This window comes from Larimichthys crocea, chromosome VIII (genome assembly GCF_000972845.2).
Source record: "Larimichthys crocea isolate SSNF chromosome VIII, L_crocea_2.0, whole genome shotgun sequence".
Lineage (NCBI taxonomy): Eukaryota > Metazoa > Chordata > Actinopteri > Sciaenidae > Larimichthys > Larimichthys crocea.
This window is the reverse complement of record NC_040018.1, coordinates 4,376,459-4,404,152: the sequence shown is the minus strand read 5'-3', so window position 1 is coordinate 4,404,152 and position 27,694 is coordinate 4,376,459. Positions and strand designations below refer to the sequence as shown.

Here is a 27,694-nt window from a genome sequence, read left to right as displayed (position 1 = left end):
TAGTTTAGCTTTATTTTATCTTGTTTTGTTTTGTTTTAGTTTAGCTTTATTTTATCTTGTTTTGTTTTGTTTTAGTTTAGCTTTATTTTATCTTGTTTTGTTTTGTTTTAGTTTAGCTTTATTTTATCTTGTTTTGTTTTGTTTTAGTTTAGCTTTATTTTATCTTGTTTTGTTTTGTTTTAGTTTAGCTTTATTTTATCTTGTTTTGTTTTGTTTTAGTTTAGCTTTATTTTATCTTGTTTTGTTTTGTTTTAGTTTAGCTTTATTTTATTTTATTTTATCTTGTTTTGTGTTGTTTTATTTTATCTTATTTTTCCGTTCTTCATATTTCCATATTTTATTAGATAGATAGATAGATAGATAGATAGATAGATAGATAGATAGATAGATAGATAGATAGATAGATAGATAGATATTTTTTAAAAAATTTTAACTGTTTTATATTGTCTTTTAAATGTTGTTGGTTCTTCTGCTGTTTTGTATCTTGTGCGTGCCTGTCTGCCTGCTATATAAATAAAGCTAACAGCTAATTTAGTCAGATAATAAATAAATAAGCAGAATAAGAAAAAGGTGCTACATCTAGATATTGCACATTATTATAGATCCCCAAATAAAGTCAGGTAGAGGGAGTTTAGTTTAGTTTAGTTTACTTTAATTATAATTATAAAAATATAAAATATACATATTATATATATATATATATATATATATATATATATATATATATCATTTGTATTAATTATAAAAATATATAATTAGCAATTATCATTTTCACTGTTTACATTTCCATCACAGCACCTTCATGTACATAAACATCCTGCTGTATAAAATATATTATTTCAGCATCCTTTGCACCTGTTGTCTGACTGTCTACAAATGTTACTGTTGTTTACATCATCATTTATATAGTGTAATCATTTATATTCTTAGTGTGTGTGTGAGCGAGAGAGAGAGAGAGAGAGAGAGAGAGAGAGAGAGAGAGGTAAAGCTCACAGTTATATCCACACACAAAAGCTCACAGTTATCCACAGACACACCTGTAGTTCTTCTTCTTCTGCTTACCCGAGCCGCCGCTGGAGGGCGGACTCGTTCAAGGCGAAACCGGACGTTGAAGTTACCTCCGCCGAAGAAGAAGAAGAAGAAGAAGCGGAAAGAAAACAATCACACCGGAGGAGTTTGTTGTTGTTGTTGTTCTTTTTTTTTAAATTATTATTATTCATTCACGTTGTTTTTAGCTCAGTTTTCGTCATTATTGTGAAGCTCGGACACAGCGGACACCATGCCCGTTATCTGCGCCGCAATAGGCTGCAACAACAAGTTCGTGAAGGGCTCAGAAATCAGATTTTACAGGTGAGTCTTCACCTTAAAGCCGTCACTGCACACACACAGACACATGGACAGGTTTGTTTTAAATTCACCTACACGTGTCTGACTCACGAGTTATCCTCCAGAAAGATCTGAAGCAGCTTTAAAACAATAAAATGCTGCTTTTTAACTGAAGGTTAGCTCGGTGTGAACCATTCAAATCAAACAGTCACCTCATGTTTCATCGCTTCTGGTTTTATTTTGCACGATTCTTGAGACCAAACGAACAAACTGAACTATATCCGAGCTGGAAAATTAATATTTACGTAACACAACCGTTTGTAGAAACCACATTCATTCCTCCACCTGCACCAGTCGTTTGCCCAGTTTACAAATGTCTATAGATAGATACACATGTCCATATATATCTGTATTTATGCATATATACCTCTTTTTTTTTTTAAAAAAACAAGTGTTTATTAATTTTCAGAATAAACAATCACACTACAACAAGATTATAATACAGGTGCAAAACTAACCTATCACAATAAGGCACATCTTAGATGAGATAAACATTACAGGGCAGTAACATGTGAATGATGTGTCATCTTCCTTACATATGGGGGGGGAACAAGCCATAAAAGATCTCCACATACTGTCAAAAGTCAGACATTTACCCTTTAAAGTGAAGGTGAGTTTGATAATCCTGCAAGCCAGACACTGATACTTGGTTTAGAAGTGGATTTCCATGATTTGGCTATACTGTAGCGTGCAAAAATTAATCATAGATTTATTTGCCTTGCTAAGGTCAAGGTTTGTCGGAAAAATACCAAGGATACATCGTTTGGGGTCTAATATGAGTTTTATACCTGTAACCTGCAAAATCATATTGCATATATACCTTTTAAATGTGTATATAGTTCTTTTTTATGTTTTATGTTCATGTCTGCACCTACCTGTCATGTTCCTTGTTAAACTGTATGTCTATACGTGTATGTACAATTGAGAGCGCAGTGAACTTGAGTGTTTTTTTTTTTTTAGAAAAAATAAAACAAAAACACAAGCAAATAAATACAAAAATCAGAAGAGTACAAGACCAGGGAATGCTCGGAAACATGACATGAGAGGCAGACAGGTAAGTCTCATCCAGCGATGCCAAAAACAGTTGTCACATTTTCTGAAAGTAGTTCTGTGAATTCCCCTTCGTTGAAACTGAGCTCTTCCGATTTAGTAATATTAATCTATTAGATGCAAACATACTGGATAGTGCCAGAACAAGATAAATGTTCTTTATGTATATGATAAACCATGATTTCCCTCACTATAACTGTGTCCAGTCACAGAATAGTACAGCGTTTTAAGATTTATCATCTACTTTGCAGACAGTAACCATCAGAAGAAGAAGAAGAAGATATACTTTATTAATCCCTCAATGGAGAAATTATTTTTTCACTCTATTTTTTTTTTTTATTTTACATGCATTTTAACCCGGACACACACACATGCAGTACAACGGCATCGACATGCAAATGTGGAGAGAGATGGTGGAGTAGTTGGGGGGGGGTGCCTTGCTCAAGGGCACCTCGGCAGTGCCCAGGAGGTGGACTGGCACCTCTCCAGCTACCAGTCCACCGGTTGGTAGTCAGTGTCTTAACAGGTGTGCAGCATGATTTAAAGTCCTCTCTTCTGTCTCCTGTGTATCAGGTTCCCACTCAGCAAGCCCCAACTTGCCAGCAAATGGGTGAACAGCCTGGGGATGAAAAACTTCATCCCTACCCCCAACACCTGCCTCTGCTCGGAGCATTTCCGTACCGACTGCTTTAGGGACTACAACGGCAAACAGTTTCTGAGAGAGGATGCCGTGCCCACCATATTCACCCAGGGGCAGGATTCATCAAAGGTGTGGGTTCGCAACATAAAACAGACAATTCTTCATCCTTTGACTGTTTGACTTTCCAGTAGATAATTGTGAAAATTTCACAGATCGAACTTCGTAAACGAGGGGTGATACCGAAGGAGACACCCGTGGTGACTCCAATGGTAACACCAGCAGACAGAGAGCGACAGAGAGATGCCATCAATGTACGGAGGGAGAAAAGAGGAGGGATGAGGGTGAGTGTTCTGATACTGCTGTGTGTAGATAAAGTTGTGTTTACATTTTAATGTTACAAGACAGCTCATTCACTTTAAATTGCGTATACAATACGGACAGTCTTAAATAGTAAATGGGCCAAAACCTGCAAAAACACCTTAAATCCTCAACTTCCTTCATTGTCATGATTCGAACACAAATACAACAAACTGTTGCTGAAAGGCCACAATCACAACTTCACGCTGCTGTTACTGCTGCTACGTCTACTACTAACAATATTCATAATAATAGTGATGATAGTTAAAGTAGTGACGATGACAATAGCAGTTCACAAAGTTTCTTACAAAGTTCCAAAGTTCTGTAAATTTAGCTGGATGTTTATCTGTTTAATTAACTTTTACGGAGCCGTTTTCAAGTGCACCAAACCTGTGTAATAAATTGTATCAACCCAAAAACTGCTACAACAACTTATGAGACATAACAGAACATGAAGATGGCAATCATATACTTTAATCACATTGTACTAAGCCCAGATACACTTTTAATATTTAAATATGTGGCTTAACAAAATGTTTATTTCATATTTAAACTAAAAATGTGACTCTTCAGGTCCGAAAACTTTAAGACAACGTGTACCACTTCTATGTGGTATATACTGTTGACCTGCTGTCTCCCTAAGAAGGACAAAAATAAGTTTATTATAGGGAGGGCTGGAGTGGACCACACTTCTTCATATTTTCATATGTCTCTCTTCTTTTTATGATCAACTATATCAAATATACATAAACTACTGTGGATAATTTACCACGTCATAAAGTGTATTTATTTGTTGTCACAGGGTGGACGTGGAAGCCGTGGAGGGAAACAAATGTCTGACAGGTGAGACGGTGTGTGGGTGTATAATGAGTTGTCTAATAGACGGATGTCTTTCCACCTTTCATCTCTTTATCTCTGCTAGTCACGGAACTGAGTGAGTGTCCTTTGAAACGGCAAGCTCTTTTCATCACGTAGCCCATCCCAGATAAACCTGCTGCCTGCTGTTTCTCTCAGGCATTAGGCAGGTTTGTGTGGGAATGATTGCAGAGCCTCTCTGTCCGACTCGTAACGTAGCCATCACCAGACCAGAAGATATTACACACAAAAAAGAAATAATATATGTTGTGATACATATATTACCTGACCAAACACAGCCAGTATATGCATAGGTTATATTTTCGCTTCTGTCTGTTCTTGAACTCATATCTTAGTCAAATTATGGCTAAATACACAGTTTACACTAGTGCATTTGGCTGCTGTGAAAAACCATTGTCAAATAAATTGTCAAGAGATACCAGAAGAAGAAATCATGAGTAATCTGTTTTAAAAGACTAATTATGTAATTACTATTTTCCCCGGGCAGTATTTTATCTGATGCTAGGATGTTATGGAAAGTCATTTTTTTCTACTAGAGCCCTACATCTCTGTTACGTCACAGCCACAACACTGTTTTCTCCAAGCGACTTCAAACCCCACCAAGAGTATTTGAGAAGCAGAGCGTTTATGCCTACCAGACTTTGTTAACTTGCTCAGATTTGTGTTATATTTTGAAAATCGACCGGATTCTCGATGCCGTTCCTGACTTTCGGGCTGCTTGCGACGTCTGTTAAAAAAAAACTGTGTGTTTTCTGTGGAGCAGCGCAAACACTCGCTTCTGGAACAGAATGTGGCGCCTCTGGTGTGGTTTGAAACATTGACTAGAACGGCTGTGTCTAGCTCCAGCAGCTGCAACGCACATCTGTGCCCGGTGCAATTTATCTGTAACCCCCCTTGCTTGTTTGTCCAGCACCACAGCTGACCATAGGGGGGCGCAGTAAGGAGGAAAGAGGAGTAGACGGCTTCCACCGTCATTTAGAAACAATTAGTGTGCGAGTTTTCAATAACGAATTATGACATATGTAGTGAATCAATCGTCCAACATCCCAGTCTGACTGTATCACATCTGCAGTAGTTTTCAGAGGTTCTGGTTTTCCTTCAGGCACCATGCTCGTTATTGAGATTAATTAAATCTGAATGTGATCATTGTAACAATGATGTAAAAGACAAAACTCTCCGCAGGTTTTCACCCCGCAGTGGATGTTTCATAATATTAATTGTCATTGCAACACTGGTGTGTGCTGACTGCACTCAACTTTTAAGATGTAAATTTATACAGAGAGAGTTCATATTCAGCTGCGATCATTTTATCCTGTCAATATAAATAAAACTGAAGCAGTAATTAAAGTGAGGGGCAAAAAACAAAAAGAAGAAAACTCAGCAATGTCATCCTTTCATCTCATCACCCAGACAGAGCATGGGAGCCAAGAGCAGAGTGTACGACAGCAAAGGCCGACTGCTCTCCAACAGCAAGGACATGTGTGACTGTCTGGACGTGGATTGCATGGGCTGCTTCTATCCGTGCCCCGATTGCGGCTCGCGCAAATGTGGAGTGGAGTGCCGCTGCGACAGGAAGTGGCTTTACGAGCAGGTGGAGGTGGAGGGTGGAGAGATCATCCGGAACAAGTTTGCTATTTAGTTAGCAGCGACTTTTGTGGGAATCCAAATGTGAACTCAGCTGCAAAGTCACGGACCTTTTTACAACTGATGTTTTTTTGTTTTAAAGGAATCATCCATGATTGTGTTGTTATGATATTTATCACAAAGCTACTGTCCCTGGTAGTGAAGTATGAAAAACAGTTTAACTATTTGAATGATGAATAGATCATGGATGTTTATTTTGTTGTTCCTGTCTCCTTTTAAAAGTTTTTTTTTTTCCTTTTGTGTTCTGTGTTAAAAATGTGTCTTACCTGTGTCAATAAACTCTTTTCACAATGTTATCTGCGATGTTGAAGTGCTGTAACATCTGCAGAGGTGGAAATAACTTGTCTCAAGTGAGGAAGTGGAGGTTGTCAGGCCCAGAGTGCATGGAAATATTGATGGGGAATGGAGCTGGTGTCATGCCAGAACTGGAGCTGATTAAATGGGCAATGTAACCGGGCTCAGCAGCCTCTATGGACATAATAACAGAGGTTAAAAGATAAAAGCTACCAAGTAAATTCTAGATCTTAAAATAAGTCCTAGGACTATTAAATAATATTAGCTGGCTGCTATGTCTTGTGTTGCTGCACTTGCTTGATGTTTGACTGTCGACTCACTAGTTTTTGACTCATCATAACAAATATACGTGTACAGCTGCCCATATTTCCACCAGTGGTATTGCTCTCTGAAACTGAGAGCGCTAAATCCCCAAATTAGAAATTTCTATGTAATGTTTTAACAGTTAATAGCTGTAAACCACGATGACCAGTTCTTCAGTGGAAAAAAAAAAGAATCTTAAGTCTCACAGTCTAGTGTTCAGTCATTGGTGTAGTTATACTTACTAAATCACAGCATACTCTCCTTTTTTGACAGCTAAAAGTCACAATACCATTGTGTGATGTTACATGAAGCCCTTTTTACAAGTAAAGACATCCATTAATGTGTCTGTCTGTGTGAGCCATCTCAGTAATCCACCTGTTCGAAATGTAATTAACTTTTATTTCCATTAGGAAATTAATTTTCACCAGATTATCACAGACTGGACACTAGAGGACCCGTCTTTTTAACTTCCCCGCCCTATACACTGACCGAAGGCAGCAGGCGAGCAGCATGACACAGCAGTTCGTCACACTGGCTAAAGAAAGAGTTGCAGAGCAGCTCAGACAGTAATGTCTCATTTATGCACATCCTGCTGTCCTTGAGCTCAGCTCTAGGTCAAGTGTCATGCAGTCCAGGGTTGCTTTGCTTCCATATCCTCTGCTCATTTCCAGGAAACATTGGCAGCAAATGCTGGAAAACAAAGTCCTGCCAAATTTGAACTTTGAGGAATTGCAATAGTGTGAATTCAGTGTAGTCCTCATTGTCTTGTAGTGGGGGCGCAACCAGCTTACAATTACATCACAAAAACCATGTTTGAATAAATCTAATGAAAGTGTGCTGTTCTAATATTCATAATATTATTTTCATCGCCACTCTCTCCACGATGCACTTCATAGCTCTTCTTTTTAAAAGGCTACTTATAAATGAAGCTTATTAATATTTATAAAAAATCTAGTCGATGAGAGCGGAGAGCGAGTCGATGCAAACAAGCCATTCATCAAAGCAGCTGAAGTTTTGCTCTGAACTCCGATTTAAGTTCAAGTCAAAATGTTTTCTCAGTGGGACAATTCGTGTTGCAGCCTCTTCAAGTACGGGAGATACTCCAGATATCCACCTTTTAAATGAAAACGACGACTAACAGCAGGAATATTAAAGCAACATTATGCAAGATTTGGTGTTCTTTGTGATGTGGAGGCCTCAGTTTCAGAGTGTCCAGTGCCCTCTTGGGTCTCTTATCCCATGTCCGCAGAGGCTGTTGAGCCCAGCTCTGGTTCTGGCACAACACTGACTCCACCTCCTGTCAGTATTCTTCTCTGGTTCCTGAAAACGTCTTCCTCCTTGCTTCTTTGCTAGCTTTGTAAATAAAAAAACTTCCCCAGTGTTTTAAGGTCCTAGCCCAGGCAGCACTTATCGAGCTAACTAGGTTTTCAGTTAATTGCTCCCCAGAGGATGAACCTAAAGATTTTGGTGATCCCCTGACTTTTCCTCTAGTGCCATCATGAGGGTGAGATTTTTTTTTAAACAATTCATGAAATATCTCAACAAATACTGAAAGCATTGCTATGAAATTTGGTCCAGACATGCATGCTCTCCAGGGGATGAATTATAATAAATTTGGTGAGTCCCATACTTTTGCTCTAGTGCCACCATGAAGTTGACATTTGTAAATCATAGTGACATTTCTTGTCAACTATTTGATAGATTACCTTGAGATTTGATACATACATTCATGCTCCCCTCAGGATGAACTGTAATAACACCATCACCAGGTTCAAATTTTAATTTGTCCACTAATGATAGAATGTTAGCGTATTGATATCAGCGTAAAGCACCACTGTGCCTTAGCAGAGCCTCACAGAGCCACTAGCGTGGTTGTAGATTCTAAGTGTTGTTAATAGACTACATCATCTCATTTGCTAACACAAAGCAGCTCAGTTGCTGTGGGAATGAATAAATTACTGGTTGTATCAGAGGAAGGGCTCTGATTCTCAAACATTTCAGTTCGGTACTGTCACTGGCCTAAATCACATATTAATTAAATTCAAGCAAAGTAACTTCCATCCAAACTACAGTAACAGTTTTCCCCTGTAAATTCATATTAAGTATATTCATGAGCCCATCCAGAGCCCTGTGTGCTTTTAACAGATGTTAATAAAAGATAGTAGTGGTAACAGTGTGCTCTGGACTGTATATAACCTTATATAAAGATCTATTGTCCTTAGATTATAGAAAATCCAAGGAAAAATCTATCATAGCCCGACACAAAACCATCCACAACATTAGCACGTCCATTTCCTCCCTCTAGCAGACAGATGGTGACAGACTCGTCTATAAACTTGATAAAATGTCTATCTGAATATCGGCTGCGGCAGTCATTAGTGAGAGGAGAGAACAGACCTCCAGGGATCTGCTGGATAAAAACAAGCAGCTATTAAAGGACACCAATGACCTGAACGGACTGAAATCTGTCGGCGTATATCCAAGCCTGCAGTGTTCATGCTGAACTGGAGATGTGACAGAACAGTCTGCGAGTGTGCGGAGTCAAAGGCTGAAACAAAATCTATGAACATGAGGATGAGTAGGTTGAAGGTCCACTTGGATGTTGACAGAAGATGAAGTAATGGGGCTGTACCATTTTCCACTCTGTTACGTGTGTGTGCAGTCTACAGAAGTCTACACTATCACAAACTGGATAGGTTTCTTGCTTTAATAGATTCAATAGTGCTGAAACAAGATGTCAACATGATAATCAATTATTCATATTCATATATATCATTTCAACTATTGATCAAACATCAATGCTGTGTCTTAATTTGTGTACCCCGATACTTACACTTGATATCTTGACTGCAAAAGTGTAGAACGAACCAATAGCTGTTGAGATATTGAGTCTGGACCAAAGTGGCAGGCCGACCAACCATCGTTTCCATCCCGTTGGGGTTTGGACTGTTATTCTAAGCCTGTCTCCTAATCCAAAGATGTTACTTTATTCCAGGGGTTCTCTCAATGACGATGAAACAATTGTTGGAGGATTTGCAATTTGTTGCATAATAGCATTAAATATAAAAAATAAAAAAATTAACTGCTGAGCTGTCCACCTAAGTCACTAACTTAAGCTAACAGCATGTAATTCCTGCAACAATCACAAGGTGCCACTAGTTGCCATGCAACTACCTTTCCACAAACTCTGTCATTCCTAACTCGACAGGTGCAGTTTGATAAAGTAGCCCAGTAATGTATTAAATGTAGGCTATTGAAAGTGAAAGTATTGAAATGGTATCACCTGTGATACGAACATGAAAATATAATTCATGCATTTTATGTCACATCGAGGGGCCACACAAGAAGTTGATGTTTTCACATGTAAGTTTGCTGGTTTGAGATCAGATCCTTGGAAATTACTGGTCAGCCTCTGGCCAAAGAATGATTCATTAGAAGTTGGTATCAAGTAAGAAATGAGATTCCCGTTATTATTGTCGTTTTTTTTTCTTTTGCCATAACAAAGATAATAAAGATCGATTTCAAACATTAGTTTGGCATCAATTCATCCAATTTAAGTGTAGAAATGGTGTCTTTAGGGAAATATTCAGCCCTGGTGGAGGTTTGTGCCCTTCTAATACTTTTTTTTTTTGCCAGTATTTCTACAGATGAACTACTTTATCTCCATCTTCCTAAGATTGCTTCATGTCACATATATCCTGCACTCCCTCTGCTGGATGTTGGCCTCCGGGTGCTTGTGTTGAAATAAAAGAAAAATGTTGTGATATAGTACAAGCTAAGAGAGCAACACCCTCACACAGTAAACTTCAGGCCACAGTTCAGATCTACTCCTCCACTGCAAGCAGCTTAGATCAGCCTCGCCTGCAGGGTCGGCCGTCGCTCCATCTAGTCTCAACTCTTTTCAGCCTGTGAACAAGCAGAACACTTGTCTGTCAAATAAATAGTTCAGCTCCCTCTCTCATACTGTATATTTTCTTCCTGAGCTCGCCTCAATATGTTGTTGTCTTAAAGTGTAAAAATACCTGTAGCCTTCCCACATTCTTGTCCAGCCTCTTGTTCTATTATTGATCATTCTGCTCTATTATGTTCCATCATTAAAACAACATCATGTAACTTTTCTACCATGAAATAACAGGTTTAAAATCGATTTGATGCTACACTGATGTATAATCAGTTGAGCGGTGCCTCTGTCGATGTAACTTTGTGCTCCCGGTACGATCATCCACAAGAAGTATGTAACACTTAACACAGCACCAACTAATTCACTGATTTTGGTGAAACTGGATAATTTTTTATAGAGAAAATATTTGCTGGTTTTCCTTTTGATGCCCTCTGGCTGCTCCAGATCAACTCTCTATGATTTACAACGTTTCCTAATGGACAGTAAAGTAAACATTTGCAAACTGTAGCTGCTGTTAGCTCAGTTTGTTGTTATCCAGGCTCATCCAGACTGTGAGCATCCAGGAGTTTTGGACCACCTGAAACAGGAGGCCTGGGGCAAGGAGGAATGCTAACAGGGAAGCCAGTTTTGTGCCAGAACCAGAGCTGGGCAAGCAGACAATGTAACCGGGCTCAGCAGCTTCTATGGACGTAATGACAGAGGCAAAAACACAGAAGGGTACATTGATGGAGGAAGCTAAGAAGAGAAAATGAGAGTGACCAAGCAAGAAGTCACTAAACAAGAGTAAATCTGGGACTGACTTTTAGTCATTGGTGAAAACTTGTTGAAATAAAAGGCTGACCATGGCACTGCTGGTTGGCTGAAATCTTAATAGCCTTTAAATACAAGTTTTCCACAGTTGCACTAATTTAAAATGTGAAATGTTAAAAACCCCACTGATTTCTAATTAACCACCTTCCTTCTGACAAACAGTAATTAGGGGCAGTCCAACAGTTTTAAGTTCAGTTTAATTGTCCTTCTCAGGACTGAATGTTATGAGGAGTTTTAGTATGCCTTCTTTGGCTCTGATGAGAGCTTTACATAGTTTGAAAAGAAAAATAACCATGATGTTTAATGAAAGGTGCTTTGGAGTTGAATTATTGGAAATCTAGGATGTACTGCTGACAAAACTTGAGCTATACTAGGGATTAAAAGTCAGAATATCTCGGCCCCTGGGGCTTCGATCATGACCATTATTTGTTGAATCTATCTCTCGTGAGTCCCCAAACTGTAGGGAATTACAATACTGAATTACTGAAGTATCCGTTTATGAGAAAACCTTGTCAAACATGGTGGTAGAATTATTTCACAGTCCTTAAAAAGTTTCTCAGCTGTCACGACAAGTCTATTTGCTTGTGCGATATCACTAGTCTATCAATAGCTCACCATGACTGAGCTTTAATATTACATTTTACAAACAATAAAAACAAATATTTCATGATTTGGAGCTGCTCTCTTTCACACATTTCAGAAAAAGAGATGTAGTCCTGCGGCCATAGCTGTTAAGCCTCAGAGCAAACATTCAATCCTAAAATAAATCATAACACGATGATTTTCTCAATGACGTTCCTTCACTGCAATAATGCTGACAACACATAATACTGTTGTACTGAGTTAGATGCAGTCCACACTAATAAGATCACATTAGGCAAAAGCTGGTGCGTTGCAAAGACACAACACTGAAGGTAGTAATTAGCAGCTTGTCTTGTTAATGAGTGAGTTTGCTGCCATTAACAGGGGCCTGAGGTTTGTCCATGTCTCTGGATTATTAAAATGTTACTGTTAACAATCTGCAGACTCAGAAGGTGCTACTTTTGGCAAAACAAGCCTTTTTTCGATGCTGTATCGTAGAAACAATGACAGTCTGCAGTGGACTTCAGGGTACAGCGATGATTTATTATTCCTCTCATTTCTCTGCAAAGATGTTCACAGAAGTTCTGCCTTTGTTGAGCTTTGGATTCTACTGAATTTTATTTTATATATATATTTTATGTATTCATTTTACATTTAAATAAATTTTTAGTGCTAATGGAGTTGTTACATAACTTAAAAAAAAATAGCTCTTTCTCATGTATGATAGATAATAGATACAATAGATTTAAGGAAAATCAAAAGGATGTGATATTTATGTGGTCTCTTCTTTCCAACAGTGTGCAACACTACCTAAGTTTAGCTTAGAAATTAAGTTTACATTACTTCAAAGCCTCTGAAATATAATGTGATACTGTGGACAACGTACTGTGGACAAATTGCTAGTTAACTTATGTAGCAATTGGGCTGGTCTGGCTGGTAAATTGGCTTCTGTCTTGGCTTTTATCACTAACAAAACACTATCTGAGTTAATATGTTATTTATATCTTGCAAGATTTCTTCACCAGCTAATATAGTCCATGATATTAACTAATAAATAGTTTTAGTTTTAGCCAACAATAAATTCTAGAGTTGCGGTTGGCTGGCTGGCTGTAGCTTGGCTGTCCGGTGTGGGACTGGTGTCACTTTCCTTCATGGTGTTGGCTGATGGGGTGATTTACAAATGGCAAGCTGGTTAGCGGAGCCAATAATAACGATCATCACTTTTGGCTGATGCCCAGAATGATGCTGGTTCATGTCTGTGGAGTAAGAGGATGTTGAGTATACTTCATTTAATGTCCAGAGGTGTCATTAAGAGTTTCCTGGTTGTTTTATTGAGAAGCTTTAAGGGAAAAAATCCTCAGTTTGAGAGAAAAAAAACAATGTAGTCCTGAAGCAAGTAAGGAAATCACACACTGTGGTCTGACTTTTGCACCAAGTAAAGGAATATTTGTTGTAGAAGACAACTTGATGAGCAGTCACCTCCCTTATCCAAGGATAAGTCTGTATCTCCGGGCCAATTGCATAGTTTCTGAAAAGTGTTAATGAGGACAGAACAGCTGATATTTGGGATTTTTTTTGTCGGAGGTGATATAGTGTGTCGAGATTCAGAATGTACTGCGTAATACTTTAACATTTCGGGAAAGATGCTTTATCACCTAAAGTTAGACGAAATCATTGATACCTCCATGTTTGTCAAATATGAACATTACAGATGATTTGCTTAGCTTAGCATAACAAATGGAAACAGATGGAAACAGCTAGCTAATGCGTAGAAAAACTAAAGAATTAAAGACAAATAGTTTTAGGAGGTTGTGTTGCTGCAGCTTCACTTTTGATGGACGGATAAAACTGGCACGGATCCCCTCATGTAACATTCAGCTACAAAGTGATGAAGCACATTTCACAGAATGACGAACTCTTCCTTTAACAACAGTGCAGATCATCATCAACACGGTGCAGAACTTTGTTGATATTCATATTCATTACTCATGCTGCGTAACAATATGTCCTAAACATCTTCTGCCTGACATTGGATCTGCTACACCCAAACACAATGCACGAGAGGACGATTTTGCCTACCGTGTCACTTCTAAATTTAGTGTATCCTACCGAAGAGAGCCAGCAGGCACTTTGGCAGAGCTTTTGGATATACTGCAAACTCTTTATTTTCATTTCCACCTGTCAAAAAAGAGGTGAGACCTGCTCTTTTTGTTATAGGACGACCTCTGGTTCTCAGCAGGAAAGCTTGAATCTCAGGACTATTAAGGACCGGGGTCAGTGATTTTGGTCAGGGCCAAAGGGGAAACTATTGGTGGGACATTTAATCACAGTTGTGCTTCATAACTTTCAAGTCACTCTGGTATCTCACTGTTACATCTGCAGACAGTATGAATAAAAGACACACTTCAACATTTGAGTCATACCTATTTATTTTAGTGACACAAAGAGCAAAAGTAAATGCAGGATAGATGATCGGTTTCTTTAAAAGGACAGACAGCTGGATGTGTCTCCAGGAAAGCGTCCACAGTACGTGCTCCCTGCGTTGCATGCGGTACACTTGCAGTTTCTGGCCACTGGGTAGGTGACACCTACTGGACACCCTTTAATGTGTTTCACCTCGTAGGACCAGTCCCCGTTACAGGTCCTCTGTTCAACCCAGTCGTCGTGGCCGATGTAAACCGGATCCTGTCATCGACACCAACAGACAACAGTGTATGAATGAAAAACATGAATGCAATAGATCATTTGAGATCTTTAACTCACAGGGGCAAACATTTAGAGAAGAAACATGATTCAAGTGAAGGCAAAAGGGTTGTCTAACTACCTGCTATAATGTGTAATTGATTGACTTGACCACATCTAAATTTAATAGATCCTGAAAGAGGTTTGTTCACATCAGTAAATGTCAACCAGTTAAATGCAACCATAACTCCACACAACTATAAACCTAGAGGCCATTTCAAACTATCTCAGCCATTGTTTCTGGGCTTCTAGTGCAGCCAGCAGATAACTGGAGAACAGATAATGACCAAGACCTCCTCTGTAGTCTAATTAGCAAATTGATATGAGTCAATTGAATGATGAGAGGCACACGTTTCTGCTAATATTCATCCATCCATTTTTTATAATCACTTATCCTCATCAGGGGATGTTGCAGAAGGCTGGAGCCTATCCCAGCTGACTCAGGGCGAGAGGCGAGGTACACCCCCGGACAAGTCGTTCACCTAGATTCACCAATTAACTTATTAAGGTCATGTCTTTAAACTGTGGGCGGAAGCTGAAGAACCCAGAGAGAACCCACGCAGACACGGGGAGAACATGCAAAAGCTCCGCACAGAAAGGCCCCAGCCGAGGTTCGAACCAGGAACCTTCTAGAGACGGTGCTAACCACTGCACTACCTTGTCGCCCTCTACTAATCTTTATAAACAGATATCTGCATATGACGGCAGATAATTTAAAAAAACAGGCTAACAAAAAGATAAACCAGCGTCAGATGATGGCTGATTGCATTTCGGGCAATGCACTGTCTCAACCAAAGCCCACACAAACTTAATTGGTCAATACTACTACAACAGACAAAAACCACAACATGCTTCCAATGCCAAAATCTTAGTCCATTGACTACAGATAAGTAGCAGAGAAGGGGTAGGAATAAATGAGTGTACTTCTTTTCAAAATAAGATTTAATTAGCACAGCTTAAGAGAAGTTTATCATCAAATTTGTGTACAGGTTTGTCTTGTTTTCTTGTGTTTGAAATAAAATATGAACTAATTAATGAATATTCTGCATTAACTTGCAGATATCTGTTCATAGAGATTATATTTTAAGAAGCAGACCCAGTCCAGTCCAGTCCTGAGATTATGTATACTATATATCTATATTTTTCTATACTTTCCTCAGCCAAGAAGCATACGCACTATGTTTTTAAAATGTTAGTCATAATTAAGTTATATTTATGTAAGTTCAGCTGAGGTGAAATCAGTTAAATGGAAAAACTCCCTCAAGCTGCTCTAACATAAAAATATTCACGTTGTGCCAGCTTTACAGACTGGAGCAAGATCAGCTGGCAGATTGGAGCTTAACATATTCATGCATATAAACAGAATAAATTAGAGGCAGTGTGTTCAGAGTCTGAATCAGCCGTCACCTCGTGGTAGCACTGTCCTGCACATATGGTGGTCTCGATGAACTCGGTGTTGCCACAGCTCTCCACGGGGATGCTGATGTTGGTTTGATGACAGTCGAAGTCGCAGCCCTGCCACGCCCCCGCCACTGCCAACACTGCTGCCATGACAACCAGCTGCATCCTCTGCCGGGTGCAGCACAGACGTCTGCCACAAGAGGGGATCAGGTCTCACGTCGGATACCTTCAATCAGAGGCCACACAGAACCAGTAAAACCGAGAATGTTATGTTATGAATAAAAAACGAACAGTCTGAGATGTCTTAAAGAGAGTAAGTTCAACAATATGTCTCAGTACTCCTCATTTAGACCACTGTCATTACAATTTACAGATCACTGTGTATCTACGAAGGTACAAAAAGTTCAGTCACGTGTATTTTAGAACTGAAAATATTCCTTTCTTTATTTCTTTGTGCAGTCACCAAATCAGAAATAGCAGCACATTTTATTGAAAATTTGAAATTAATGACTTCTCTGCTATCTTCACAAAGTTATCCAGTGGGTCAGATCGGACTGTTTGGCCCCAACAAGTTAATGTGGTTTAAAGTGAGGCGCTGTGTCATCATCTCTATGTGGCTTTTGCAAACATTATGGTGATTAAATTCAATCGGGGGCTTGTGGGTTAATGGTGGTTTTAGATCCAAAGGAGATATTTATGTTTCACTTTTGTGCCTCATTAAATTTGCATTTACTTCAACCAGCTCTTCTGTTACATGGACAAAATGAATCATCGCTGGTTAACGTCAAACACCATCCGGAGCAGCTGGGCATTTGAAATGTGCATCTTTGTGTGCGGTACGGTAAATCGAGCCGTAAAACTCAAAACTCTTCAGGACTTCGGGTGTTAAAATGTTGGTTCAAGCTCTAGCCATGCGGATAGTTCTGGTTTTATTTGAGACATCCAGCTCTGAGATTTCTACCTCAATATAATTGAGGTGAAGGAATTTTGTTTGTGGTGCTCAAAGTATATATATATATATATATATATAAGATATAAGATATATTATATATATAGAATATAATATAGATATGAATCCAACTTCTTTAGGTACACTTGTACAATCCAGTGTGATCAAATACAAAAAATTCCCTCAACAACTTCCTTTACTCAGAACATACACAAAGATATTCAAACTACCGTATTACGAGAGATTTAAGTAGTGCTGCAACTTTTTTGTACAAACTTCAGAGAAAAGTAAAACTGCATATCTCTACATAATCTCATTATTCAGAGTCATTTATGCATTTTCAGCAGTTTGCATGTAATAAATCTTGAACCGAAAACGTACCTGTATTTCTCGTTTGTTGCTTTGAACCTTGTTTCTTCTGTTACTGTCTGAACATCTGTACCAGCTTCCAGCCTGTGGCCTGTCTCCGTTACTTAAATAGTGCTGCTCCTAAATCCTTTAAATCTATTCAACCTTGGGCTCGGTGTTGTATTTCTGACCTGTTTGGACATACAAAGTAAATCCTTGCCCCTTTCTCTCAACAGTTCACGGATGGCCTGTGTTTCAAGGCCTTTCCTTCCACACATGAGGATGAATGAGATGCTATCTCCAAAGATCTTGTTTAGACTACATGAGCGAAAGGCTTAGATGGACCACAATCAGCCCCCGCAGTGAGGTGGAAAACACTAACACAATCATCAGTGATTAATTTGCACCACTCAGTCTTCACTGCTTCGTGTGTTATTTTTCCAGTGCATTAACATGTTGTCTATGCCAATCAGCCGTAACATTATGACCACCTGCCTAATATTGCTTCCAGAACAGCCAGTCGAATTGGACTCCACCAGACCTCAGAAGGTGTGCTGTGGTTTCAGATCCTTTAAGTTGTGAGTTGGGGACTCCATGTTTGTCCACAACATCCCACAGATGCTCGATTAGATTTAGATCTGGGTAATTTGGAGACCAAGTCAACACCTTGAACTGCTTGAACTCTTTCAGCATTATCCTGCTGAAAGAGGCCACTGCCTTCAGGAAATATTGTTTCTGTTAAAGGGTGGTCTGCAACAATGTTTAGATAGGTCGATGTCTCAAAGTAACATCAACATGAATGGCAGGACCCAACATTTCCTGGCAGAACATTGCCCAAAGCATCTCACTACCTCCACCTGCCTATCTTCTTCCCAGTGCATCCTGGTTCTGTATGTCCCCAGCAATGCACATGCACCCACACATCCACATGATTCATCAGATCAGGACACCTTCTTCCATTGCTTGCTTGTCAAGTTCTAATGCTCACATGCCCAATGTTTTAGCGATTTTGGCAGGGACAGGAGTCAGCATGGACAATCTGGCCAATGCAACACTGTGTGACACCTTTCTTTCTACTTTTTCAAAAGTTTGAGCTACAGCAGCTCGTCTTTTGGATCAGACCACATGGGTCAGCCTCCATTCCCCACATACTATGCATCAATGAGCCATGGCTGCCCATAACCCTGTTGCTGGTTCACTTCACTTTTGATATCACTGCAGACTGGGAACACCCGACAAGAGCTGCAATTTATAGTCGTTCAAATCAGTACACTTGCCCATTCTTCCTTCTTTTAACACGTCAGCTTTGATGACAAAATGTTCATTTGCTACCTAGTATATCCCACTGATGGACAGGTGCCATGGTAACAAGATAATCAGAATGCCAGTGGTCATTATATACACAATATCCACACTTATTTGAAGTGATCTTTCTTTCACTGGAGTATCCTAAGTCATGGAAGAAGAAGCTTCGTGTCTTTTCATATCTTTGCCACTTTGTACTGAACATCCATCAAATAAACTTCATGGTCAACTGAATTATGTTGACAGAGTGAGTTGTGTGAGACTGTTGGTAGACAAAGATTGACCAAAAAATAAATAAAACATTTGAAAAACTTGTGTTTTATATCTTAAGATACCTTTTTTCTGCAATTACTGCATATCTCAAATTATTCTAGCATTGATTTTTGTCTGTTGAAAAATGAGACCATCCCAGTGAATATTGGAACAGTCTGTTATGTTGCTTATGTTGAGTCAGATATAAAACTGTAGTTTTGGAAAAACTGCCAGAGCATCTTTTTTGATCCCACCACTGTGGGATGCCAACCCAAGAAAGTTTCCTGCAGTGGCTTTAAGTGTTTTTTTCAGTGCAGAATCTAAAACTGATACATCAACGTCTACAACTGCAGGGAACCTCATCGGCATGCTCAATCGGTATGAATAATCTGTCTGTATGAATCATAAATTTACTTAGATTTAACTCCAGGCTTTCTAACAACATTTTCTTTTATTAATGAGGTGCAGTTTAGTTCCAGCAGGAAGCAGCGTCCCACACTGAACAAATACTCTGTTTCATGTAAAAGTCAAAAGCCAGCTTGTTATGTAGAATGAGGTAGTATATTATTAGATACTGCATCATCCTGGATCATTATCACTAATGCATGCACGTTGTAGCTAGTCAAGGTGTAGCTATGTTTCTAAACTGATGGTTACTTCAATCCATGAAATGTTTCCAAATTGACAGTGAAGTGAACTGCTGCAAACTACAGCTGCTGTTAGATAATGTTAGCTCAGTGTGTTAGCCGGGCTGTATGCTCAGAGTACCAGGGGAGTGGTACTGTTTATCTGTCTGTTCTGGGCTACTGTAGAAATATGGCATTTATATTTAGAGTAATTTATGTAATTTATTTGACGCTTTAATCCAAAGCAAGTTACAAAAAAGGGAAACAATCATGGTACAATATGCCTAGGACATTTTAGTGCATCAGTAAGTACTGTGATGGATCTAGGGGGGATAGGTTTAGCATGTAAACAGAGCCCCCTAAATCTGAAAAACTGGACCTTGTAACAGAGTACTTTTGCAGTGTGGTATTAGTTCTTTTACTTGTGTACAGGATCTGAATATTTCCTCCACTACTGCTAGTAACATACAATGAAACCAGTTGTACTTGAGTAAATGCTGCCTCTCTTCTGTTTCATACAGCTGAAGCGCCTGCAGCTGTGTGTTTTTAAGAAAATTCTGTAGTCTGCTGCATTCACTAAAAAGTTAGCACTGCACCACGATGCTGGACAGTCTGCAGTGACAGTAGAATATAAGTACTTGGGCAGCAGCCACGGTTCATCCAACTGCTGCTCCGTCTGCCCTTGCAGCCACCAGGGACTCAGGTATCCCCAGCATCCTGTCGAACTGCCATACCTGCCTAACAAGGACTTTTATAGTGTCGCCCTCGTCCTCTAAGGCACTACTACCCTTAGGAAAGCCTCAGCTGAAATACATCATTGTTAGCATGCGTTTTTGTCCTTAATGAACAGCAGTCATAGTTGATTAATCTTGTATTCAGAGTAGAACACATCATCAGTCATTTTCTGACTAGTCTGGTAACAGCTGGTAATTCCTCTTAAAATGAGTGCATCTGCACCGAAAGTTGATTTATTAAGCGTGGAGCTGAAACTATTACATCCACACATGCACTGCATTGATATGCTAATTAGATGTACTCCAACCTGGAAACTGTAAAGGGCAGGTAAGTACACAGCAATATCATGGTCCTAAAAATAGCCAATTTGTGCCGCAGCAGGTTGGAAGAAAACAAAACTGAAGAGGCATTATAGATATTCCAGTGAGCGTCTTATTTATCTTCCCCACAGCCAAAAGAAGAGAAGGCCTTCTCTGTAATGTCCACTGAGAATCAATTTGGAAATGATGGACGAGGTGATGGTTTCAGTGCCCGGGATGATTTTCTGGTTCATAACTTGAAGCACCACAGTAAAGAAAAAGCTCATTTGGGTGTAGCAGCTCAAACAAGAGTTATATGAAGCCACACATAAAACAGCTCAGAGCTGTACATCTTACGGACATCACAGATTTGAGTCATGGGTCATTGTGTTTGAGCTCCTCTCACATTTTTTTTTTTTTATCCAAGCACTGTAAATACTGCCAAAACAGGACTGACAGCATCCACAAACCCACTCAGTCAAAACTTGCTCCCCCTCTCTGCAGAGCCTCGCCTCCTCTGCTGTTTCCATCTGCTACTGTACGAGTGATCGTGATCACAGTCACTGACAGAAACAGACTCATGTTGTCGCATGAAAAAAAAGAAACACTCACCGAGACCCTGAACGCACCGCATCACCCCACACTCACGTTGTCACCCTCCTTCCATCAGGTCTAAACAAAACGCCTCCACAGCTCTGCCAAGGACAAGACTTTTGTTTGGTGACTGTGCTGGATGTTTCTGTGTGCAGGCTGAGTGTGGACGTAGGTGGTAGGTGTGTTTATGTGTATGGACTGCTGATGATTCTTCACTCTTCTCGACTTTCTCTGTTCCTTTTCCATTTCTATATCCAATCTCATCTCATGACTATTGTTTTATTTCTCTTATTAGCATGTCTGTGCTCCTTTGTTTGTTAAACATCCATAATAAGAGCCAAGATTTGAAAAATACCATGTCTAAATGTCTAAATTTGTCCCCAACACAACCTCACTCACTCAGACTAGTCACTGAAACAATTCTGGCCAACATTTTTACATAAAAATGTTAAAGTCCAACATTTGATTTATTCATTTAACCATTCTATCTCCCTACAGTAGTTCTGTTGCTTCTCTACACTGTCACATATGTAATTCTGGTAATTCTGACACTTAATCTCTTAAATTTTAGTTTTGGCCTTATGGACTTTCAAACTTTAAGCTAACTTTAATCGAATGTAAAACCCTTTTTATATGATGTAAGCTCCAGCGAATTCCAAGAAAGATGATGCAGGACATGACCTCAGTTGTTGGTGACCTAATAAGGTTATTACTCTGTTTTATTCTTATTATTCCCCCTGAGTTCAGGATGATTAATCAATAACTTTTCTATCATTTATCAGGAAATAACTCTTGAATAGTAATGTGAATACCCAAACATTGTTTTGACCTTGTTGGGCCAGACAGGTGACAAATAGCACTAGACATATGTGATAATAACTTAACATACTAACTGTGCAATTTGTCATTCAATGATATATATTAATATAGAAAAGATATTCCTTCTGTGATGATACTGAACTGAATATTTTATCTATTTTTTCTCAGGAGTCTGTACCCGACTAAATGAACTTTTCCTGCAATTCACTCATGCAAAACTCAACTTTCCATCATGATGACAAGGTTAAAGGTTATTACCACATCTTTCACTCTTACTCCTTAGTGTTAAAAGTGTCAAACTTTTCTGACTTCATCAGCCAGTTTTTTACGCAAAAATAACAAGTTTTTTACAGCATTCATAATTACTTTCAAACGCAGGGTTTGTCTTTGGGTTAAAATTCCTGTCATGGTGAACAAATAAGTGAACTGTGAATATATATGTGTTTGAATAAGATGCAGGACAGCTCTGGCATCAGTTCGAAATGCATCTAAACTTGTTTTTTATAATGCAGCTTCACTCTATCACTTCTTATTATTACTGACCTCAGAACTCCCCCTGGTGCTGACTGAGGTGGATGTTCAATGGAGTGCAAGAGGTGAGTGTGCATGATGTGTGTGTGTGTGTGTGTGTGTGTGTGTGCGTGTGTGTGTGGTGGGCAGAAGGTTGCCTACATGTTGTGCAGACAAGCAAAGAGCTCCTCTAAAGTAAGTATGTGATGTACACAGAGAAGACAAGTGTGAGGATGAACTCTTTAAAGATTGTTTCAGATTTCATTTTAGACAGCACAAGCGACCAAAAATATCCCTGCAGGAATATTACAACTAGAGATTTAAAAAATACCTCAGGCGAGCGATTGAGACTCTCTAGGGGCTTCAGTTTGCTTTTCTGGAATAACAGGATGTTCTTGTCCTAATTAGAGTTTTTGAGTCAAATGGATAGTTTGAATCTAATGGAATGGACTGAATAGGCTATAGCTACTGATTGCTGTGTATCCCCACACGAAGCCTGCAGTGTTACCTGCAGAAAAAGCCAATTATCTGCACAATGAAATTAAACCTGGGAGGTTTCAAAGGTGCAATGAATAAGACCTTTACTGTCCCAGAGCGCAAAATGATCCAAATAAATCTGTAGTGGCAATAAGGTGATCAATAACAGTGACTCAACAGTTACCTCAGCAATATTGAAATGTCTGTTTGTTTTTAATGGAGTTTTTAAAAGGATGTGTGCACTTTTGACTTCTCAGAGAACGACCCGCAGCACAAACATCTGTGTTCCAAGCTACAAAATGATAAAGCAAAGCTAATATCACAGAATATTATATGATAATATATCTTATTACCACATCTGCTTAACTGACTACTGTTAGATCTCTGCTTTACCTGTATTGACGATAAAAGACTAAGGATGGGGATCGAGAACCGGTTCCAAAATTGTCCGATTCAAAGCGTGGCTTAATTTCTCGAAGATGACAACAGTGCTAGTTGTAATTTCTGTTAAATCACTGTTGCCATGTGCTTACTCCTGGTGGAATTTTTGGAAATTGGGTCTCTGTAGATAATATTATGAAGAGTATGGTCTAGACCTGCTCTATATCAAGAGTGTCATGAGATAACTTTTGTTATGAATTGGCGCTAAAAAATAATTATGGTGGCTCTGGCCATTTCTCAACTTGGCAGTCCTGCCTCCATCATCTTCAGACTAATATAAAAACGGACAAAGACTTGATGATGATGATGATGATGATGATGATGATGATAGGGGCTTTATTTGTCATTGTAACAGTACAAGTACAGTACAACGAAATTGCAGACCAGTCTGTCCATACAAATAATACATGTAATATGACAAATAGGGGAGGACAGGACAGTGTATGGTAGCCAAAAGGAAAAGAAAGAAAAAAGGGATACAACATGGGGAGAGGGGAGGAGAAAAAAAGAACAACCCCCAGTCTGTGCTCCTGTAAGGAGTACACTCTGGGAGCAGGACAAAAACACCTCAGCAGTTATAGCACATATACAATACACTCTACAACATGAGACACATCACTAGCAACCAGGGGATAGGGGATGGGGAGATTGAGTTTCCAGCACGGACACGCAGCCATCCGGTCCTGCAGCCAGAGGGTGCTGGACACACAGACCCGCCTTGTCAGGCTGGGGGACTTGTAACCCACCTGGCAACCAGTGAATTATCTAGAAATTCATACTCAGTACAGTTGTCATTATCTACAGAGACCCAAACTGTTTTTTGTACTAGGCTGTAAACATGTTTATTTCTGCTGTGAAGTTGGACATTTGAACATGGGGACTTATGGAGACTGACTTATACTGTAGCCAGCCTCAAGTGGTCATTTGAGGAACTGCATTTTCTGGCACTTCCACATAGGCTTCACTTCATAGACACAGAGGTTAATGCTTGGTGGAAACAATATGTAGTATGCTTCAATAACTTTCTACGCAACATGGACATGTATTCCAGGAATATCATGTATTTGACCCCAGCACTGCTTCCAAAAATGAGCAGCAAGTCTTGTTATGTTAAAAATTACAGCCCTCGGTTTTTGGACTGAGAAACTCTAGATGAAACCGAAGCTGTATAAATATTCTCTCATTTCATCCATTTTAGATGATGACAAACAGCTAGTTCTCAGGCTGCAGCCACTTTGACTCGCTCATCAGCTCCCAATCAGCACAACCCTTTCACACTTGCTGCACAAGGAGGGAGAATAAAACAGGAGTCACATGAATGCCTCCTTTATACTCTGCTTCTACAGTGTATTCAGGCTCAGAGATAATAAAACAGTTGTATTAAGAAGCTGACCTATAAGCAGAGGGTTAGGACATCAATAAGATCTTAGTTCTTTTTTCCCCATAATTATAAAAGACTGTGACAATTCATTATATTTTTTGTCCATTGCAGGCTTCAGCACATGTTGCAATTGCTCGGCCACTAATCATCATATTGTTTATTGTGTTCTTCCATCTGTCAGATATCCATAAAACTGTGGCATATGCACATGAATAAGAGCAAATGTGGCTAATGAGAACTCGCCATGACACTAAATATAGTGACTTTCAATACTCATTAGTCCAAAAAGTAATGCATTCTTAATTGCTTTTTCAATAGTAATGCATTGTCTGACTAATTAATACCTCATACCTATTTTGTTAGACTGCATGTGTTACAGTCTTCAAAACTGATGACTGCATTCTCACCTACACTCAGAAACTCATGTTAGCTCAGGTATCGTATGGAAGATAAAGAACTGTTTCTATTATAAAGCTGTTTATGGTGAGAAGGTGACCACTGAATTATTCAGTACATGGTGTACTATAGTGTGTGTGAAGCTGCTGTAGACTCATGTACAGCATAGTGGAACTATGCAGTTTTTGGTTATACACAGACTTTGTTGTTTTTGCTGTGAGGGGTTTTACCAGAGACCTGATGTTGGCCGAGCAGAGGGATGCTGAAGTGTCTAGACACTTAAAGGCTTGTTGTTATCCTCAAGTATGGATTAGTGAATGTTTCATATGTTTATTTCTCACCACTTGCAGTAAAACACGGTCATATTTCCTGGAATGTGGCATTTTAAGGGAATTTATACAGAATAAAGTAATTTCTTGATATTAAAGGCTGTTAATTGTACAGTAAAACACTGTCATATGTCATGGCAAAACCTTTATATGACATTCATATGGTGTTTTCATGTCAACAATGTGCTTCTTTTGAAAAAAAAAAAAATTCATACAGTAAATTATGGAATAAAACAGCAACCTTTAACATGAAATCAGCAGTACTAACATCTTTTCACCGCAACATGGGAAAAAGTTACACCGTATTTATTACAGTACAATTGTGTGTGTTTTGAAATAAATGGTTAAATTTGGTTGAAATCTACAAACCTGCTTTAACTTTTGAAACTCCGGCGAGGACGAGAGGAAAACAGGGAATAGCTGAAAAAGCTCAAAACTTTTGGCTGCGCACCTGAAACGTCTGTGAAATGTCGCCCTTGTGTTGGAAACGTTGTGATGTTATATTTATATTGTGTTTCCTATTTTCATCAGTTACCAACAAAACATTTCTTTGACCCCACCTTAATTTGTTTTCCACACAGATATTAATTCTAATCTAAATTTACACAAGTGATTAAAGTGTTTGTATAAATGATCGACAATCTGCATTTGCAGTTTGTCAGCTGGTAATTTAACAAATATAAGATGATGTTGCCGCTGGTTTGCAAACATTAATGATGTAAACAAACCTTTAACAGATTAGAAATTAGAATTAATTTGATTTTAGTGATGAATGTTAAACTGAAAGTTGTTATTATTGGTGTGGAGGTGTGTGTGGGTGAAGTCTTGTTTATATGGAGGTTCAGGAATTTGACTTTGAGAGAAACATCATAAAAAGGGTATTTCCTTTTAGTTTATAGCAACACCGAGGCATTTTTACTTATAAAGAATATTCATAAAAAGCCCTTAATTCTTGGTGTAACATTTGACTGTACACATAGATCTGATGTCATTCATGTCTTATTGAACTTGCTGTCACGTTTTACACGGCTGAGGACGTCCACTATGGTACATAATGAAGTCGTATTGTACTGTAATTGATTTTACATCTGCAGCGTTGACACAAATTCAGGAGTTTTCTCTCTGGTTTCTATTGACTGAATTGTTCTGACACAGTAAAAAGATAATGAACAAATAAATGGACTCACTTCCAAAATGGGTGACACAGAAATATTAAAGCAAGGGCAGAAACAGAACATCAATGATCTTTACTCACTGCAGACGGGCAGGTATACAAGGAGCTGAACATCTGTTTTGTAAATGTGATAATGAATGGAGAGGCCTTGTGCTAAATCTGTGTTTAACTCTAGAGAAAAGGGGCTGGATGAATCTTTAAATACACACATTTAGTGTGAAATCTGATTTTGGACACACACTTGTGCAGGTTCTGGTGTAGAGAAGAATAATGTGTTCAGCATTGCTCTAACGTGCAGGCAGCTTCTTCTAGAATCATTTCTCAAAGGTGAAACAGCCATTGTTTGGGTGTGTTTGGGTGGATGGGTTTAACTGAACACTTTACGCATTTTACGCTCCACTCCCTGTGAGTTACAAGCACCAACGTTACTTTAGAATGAATGGAGAGTAATGCATTACTTTTTTTTTTTTTAAGTGAGGACACCGGTTGCCACCCAGCAGTAATGATGAAGGGCAGAGGAGGTTCGGGTGTGAGACTGCAGCACGGTGCGCAGTGACCGGCTGCATCCACTGGGGGAGGACCGAGCACCGCCTGCATGCGCTGCAGTACATGAACGACTTTCTCACCGAGGCTCTCCATCATCACACACACACTCACACACATGCACACAATGGGAAGGATACCGGAGTATAGGTAGGGCTACAGCGGCAGACAGACAGATGTGTGATGCTCAGACTCAACCATGGGGCCATTTCGCCTCGCCTGCGTGAAGGTAAACTTTTACCCACCCTCGCCTCTTTTCGCCGTGATCGTGTGGAGCTGTCATTGATGCCAACTCGCTGTTTGCACACCTGCCTCTTCTTTATTTCCTCTTCTTTCCCCTCAATGATCACTGCTGCCGGGTTGATATCAGGAGCGATGCAGCAGAAACAGGGGCTGAAGTGGCAATAGATCCTGTTGAATTGAGACAAGGCGTCGAGACGCAGCCAAAAAAAGTGTCCTCCTCAGAGTGCGTCAGAGCACGGATGTATATAGTGGATGATATGGTCGCTGCTTGGATACGACGAGGGATT

General features: G+C 39.3%; 2 protein-coding genes across 5 annotated transcripts in view; one reads left to right on the top strand and one right to left on the bottom strand.

Moving 5' to 3' along the window:
- Positions 1 to 1,068: 1,068 nt before the first annotated feature.
- On the top strand, positions 1,069 to 6,293 carry arl14ep (ADP-ribosylation factor-like 14 effector protein). Its single transcript, XM_010732941.3, has 5 exons — positions 1,069 to 1,350; positions 3,010 to 3,205; positions 3,289 to 3,417; positions 4,236 to 4,276; positions 5,720 to 6,293. Exons 1-5 carry the CDS (start codon positions 1,280 to 1,282, stop codon positions 5,946 to 5,948), a joined length of 666 nt encoding a protein of 221 aa, XP_010731243.2. The 5' UTR covers positions 1,069 to 1,279; the 3' UTR covers positions 5,949 to 6,293.
- An 8,014-nt stretch (positions 6,294 to 14,307) lies between these two features.
- The window catches only part of LOC104920623 (gonadotropin subunit beta-1), a 117,214-nt gene continuing 103,827 nt past the window's right edge, over positions 14,308 to 27,694 (bottom strand). Inside the window, exons 1-4 of one of the 4 annotated variants that reach the window (XM_019273366.2) lie at positions 21,113 to 21,659; positions 17,317 to 17,474; positions 15,993 to 16,212; positions 14,308 to 14,528 (exon numbers count right to left, since the gene is read on the bottom strand). In XM_019273366.2, the coding sequence (XP_019128911.1) occupies positions 14,325 to 14,528; positions 15,993 to 16,151 (363 nt within the window). In that variant the 5' untranslated portion in view covers positions 16,152 to 16,212; positions 17,317 to 17,474; positions 21,113 to 21,659 and the 3' untranslated portion in view covers positions 14,308 to 14,324. Of the gene's footprint in view, positions 14,529 to 15,992; positions 16,213 to 17,316; positions 17,475 to 21,112; positions 21,660 to 27,409; positions 27,492 to 27,694 lie in introns of those variants that run through there. The other 3 variants (XM_010732940.3, XM_019273364.2, XM_027281719.1) reach the window with 3 other exon arrangements.

What these genes read in the sequence shown, in the direction of transcription:
- arl14ep (XM_010732941.3), top strand. Translation starts at nt 1,280, where the DNA reads ATGCCCGTTATCTGCGCCGCAATAGGCTGCAACAACAAGTTCGTGAAG. An exon ending in AGGGGCAGGATTCATCAAAG is followed by an intron (nt 3,206 to 3,288) that starts GTGTGGGTTCGC and finishes AAAATTTCACAG; the next exon opens with ATCGAACTTCGTAAACGAGG. An exon ending in AGAAAAGAGGAGGGATGAGG is followed by an intron (nt 3,418 to 4,235) that starts GTGAGTGTTCTG and finishes TTGTTGTCACAG; the next exon opens with GGTGGACGTGGAAGCCGTGG.